Source organism: Pinus tabuliformis, chromosome 3_2 (assembly GCF_031772625.1).
Source record: "Pinus tabuliformis cultivar Carrire ecotype Pingquan chromosome 3_2, CPIR1, whole genome shotgun sequence".
Lineage (NCBI taxonomy): Eukaryota > Viridiplantae > Streptophyta > Pinopsida > Pinales > Pinaceae > Pinus > Pinus tabuliformis.
The window spans coordinates 131244801-131247055 of record NC_142302.1 but is presented as its reverse complement, the minus strand read 5'-3'; the positions used below and the strand labels follow the sequence as shown (position 1 = coordinate 131247055).

General features: G+C 33.8%; 1 protein-coding gene across 1 annotated transcript; it reads left to right on the top strand.

Moving 5' to 3' along the window:
- Nucleotides 1–242: 242 nt before the first annotated feature.
- Nucleotides 243–1161, top strand: LOC149180172 (abscisic stress-ripening protein 5-like). The gene is made up of 2 exons (XM_089418142.1): nucleotides 243–548; nucleotides 711–1161. Exons 1-2 carry the CDS (start codon nucleotides 351–353, stop codon nucleotides 891–893), a joined length of 381 nt encoding a protein of 126 aa, XP_089274268.1. The 5' UTR covers nucleotides 243–350; the 3' UTR covers nucleotides 894–1161.
- Nucleotides 1162–2255: the final 1094 nt, after the last annotated feature.

Here is a 2255-nt window from a genome sequence, read left to right as displayed (position 1 = left end):
AGAGGATTTTTGTAAATCTAAGTTATAGTTGTTAAAATTCAAAATTTTAGTTATCTTAAACATTTTTGATGGTGCTGAATCTATTTCCACCATAAAAAATATGATTCAAACACTATCTCTACAAAATTTTTTAAAATATTTTTACCCGACTTCCGACCACTTTTAACCATCCTGACGATTCCTCCGCCTCCCCGTTGTTAGACAACTCCATTGATATTTCTTTAACATCCAGCGCCGCTCCGGTTATATAATCAACGCCTGTTTATCTCATTTGCACAGTTAAGCCATTTCTGTTCATTTGAACCCTCAGAATATATCGTTGTGTCTTTGAGATCTCTGCTTTGGAGAAGATGTCGGAGGAGAAACAGCACCACCATCTGTTCCACCACCACGAGGAAGATGGGGGTGAGCAGGTGATTGAGAGCACAGATATCTATGCTGCTGGCAATGTTGATGAGTACGAGAAGGCCAAAAAGGAAGAGAAGCATCACAAGCACATGGAGCATCTGGGTGAAATGGGAACTGTAGCTGCTGGAGCCTTTGCACTGGTAACTTTTTACCTTTTTATTTCTTATTGTTTGAGATTTGAATGATTTACCTAATATTTCATAACACTGCGATCACTAATAAGATAAATGATTAGAACAAATTTTTACTGTAAAAAAATATTGTTGTAAAATCTGATTAATTGTTGCTATTATAATTTGCAGCACGAGAAGCACGCATATAAGAAGGATCCAGAGCACGCCCACAGGCACAAGATTGAGGAGGAGGTTGCAGCAGCAGCTGCAGTGGGAGCAGGGGGTTATGTGTTCCACGAGCATCACGAGAAGAAGGAATCGAAGGAAGAAGAAAAAGAAGCAGAGGGCAAAAAGCATCACCACCTCTTCTAGCTGCAACTTTCCACTGTCACTAGTCTTGCCTTTAAAATAATGTTCCTTTCTTTACTGTGTTTGTTGGAATTAGTGTGGCGTTGTTGCGAGAATAAGATCCAGTTGAGCTCAACTGATGCTGCCCCACTCACTCAGTGGTCTTCGATCTTTTTCTTTTCGTGTGATTTCCAATCAATCTTGTTTGGTCCAGATCCGCTCTCCATCTCATTGTCCTGTACTGATCCTCGAAAATTTTTATATAGAGAGAGAGGGGTTTTATAAGTAAAAATTGGCCAGTTCTTCTGAGAGGGCTTGCGGGTTTCTAAATATGGCTGCAATTTTGATGTTTGCGAAGGTAGAAGATGAATGTTTGTCGGGTTTTAGGTGGAGTATCACTTCCTATTTGCGAAGGTTAGGCTGAATGTTTGCAAGGTTTTAGGTAAAAACTTTGTTATATCAAAGGTAAAATATTTGCTATATTAGTGTTTCAGCTTAAGGATTTATGAAAAGTTTCTACGAGGCTATACTATTTATTAAAAAAGTAAAATCTCAGAGCTGAATTTCTATTATAAAAAATTAATCTCAGAGCTGAATTTCTATTATAAAAAATTATATATATGATTATTTAAATTTAAGGTTTAAAATTTAAAAAAACTCAAGATAATTAAAAAGCTGTTTTAATATTTTGTATTTATGATTTAAAAATATTTTTTGTATTTGTAAAATTTATATATAAAATAAAATATTTTTTAAAAAGAAATCAGTTAATATATTGATTTAATAATTAATTAATTTTGAGTTATTTTAATTATGAATATATCAAACACATTAATATTAATTTTTATTATTAAGTCTAAAGACTTATTCTACAACCCAATATACAACTCAATATGAGGGAGATGTGTGATTCTAAGGATATTCAACTTTAAGTTGAAATTTGTTTCCTTTAAAATAAAAATGAAATATTCTTTAGATAAAAAAATGTCAATTATAATAAAAAACAAGCATGAATAGACATGTTTGGTATAAAGGAGATGTGATAAAACTAGCAATTGCCCAAAATGGTGCAAAGGGACATCGATACGATGCTAAATTGGAGAAATTGTGTTTTGATTTTAAATAAAAATTGTTATATTAAATATAGGTTTTAGGTTGTGATGTGAATATACCAGTTATACAATTAAAAGGTTAGAGAATTGTTTCAACAGTATTAAACTCCAAGGTCACAAAATTTGGAGCCTTTACAAAAAGTCCTTAAAAAATTACAACCAAGATTCATAGAGTAGCCCTTGAGACCGAAGGTGTTAGGACTTGCGGTCCGTGCGATGGGCAGGGCGACTCCACCGTGTGAAGGACGTGCAAAATATGAAACGAAACGAGCCA

Bases quoted from the DNA above. Each gene is read 5' to 3' on its own strand.
- LOC149180172 (XM_089418142.1), top strand. From the start codon at position 351: ATGTCGGAGGAGAAACAGCACCACCATCTGTTCCACCACCACGAGGAA. The intron at 549-710 runs GTAACTTTTTAC...TATAATTTGCAG, and splicing joins CTGCTGGAGCCTTTGCACTG to CACGAGAAGCACGCATATAA.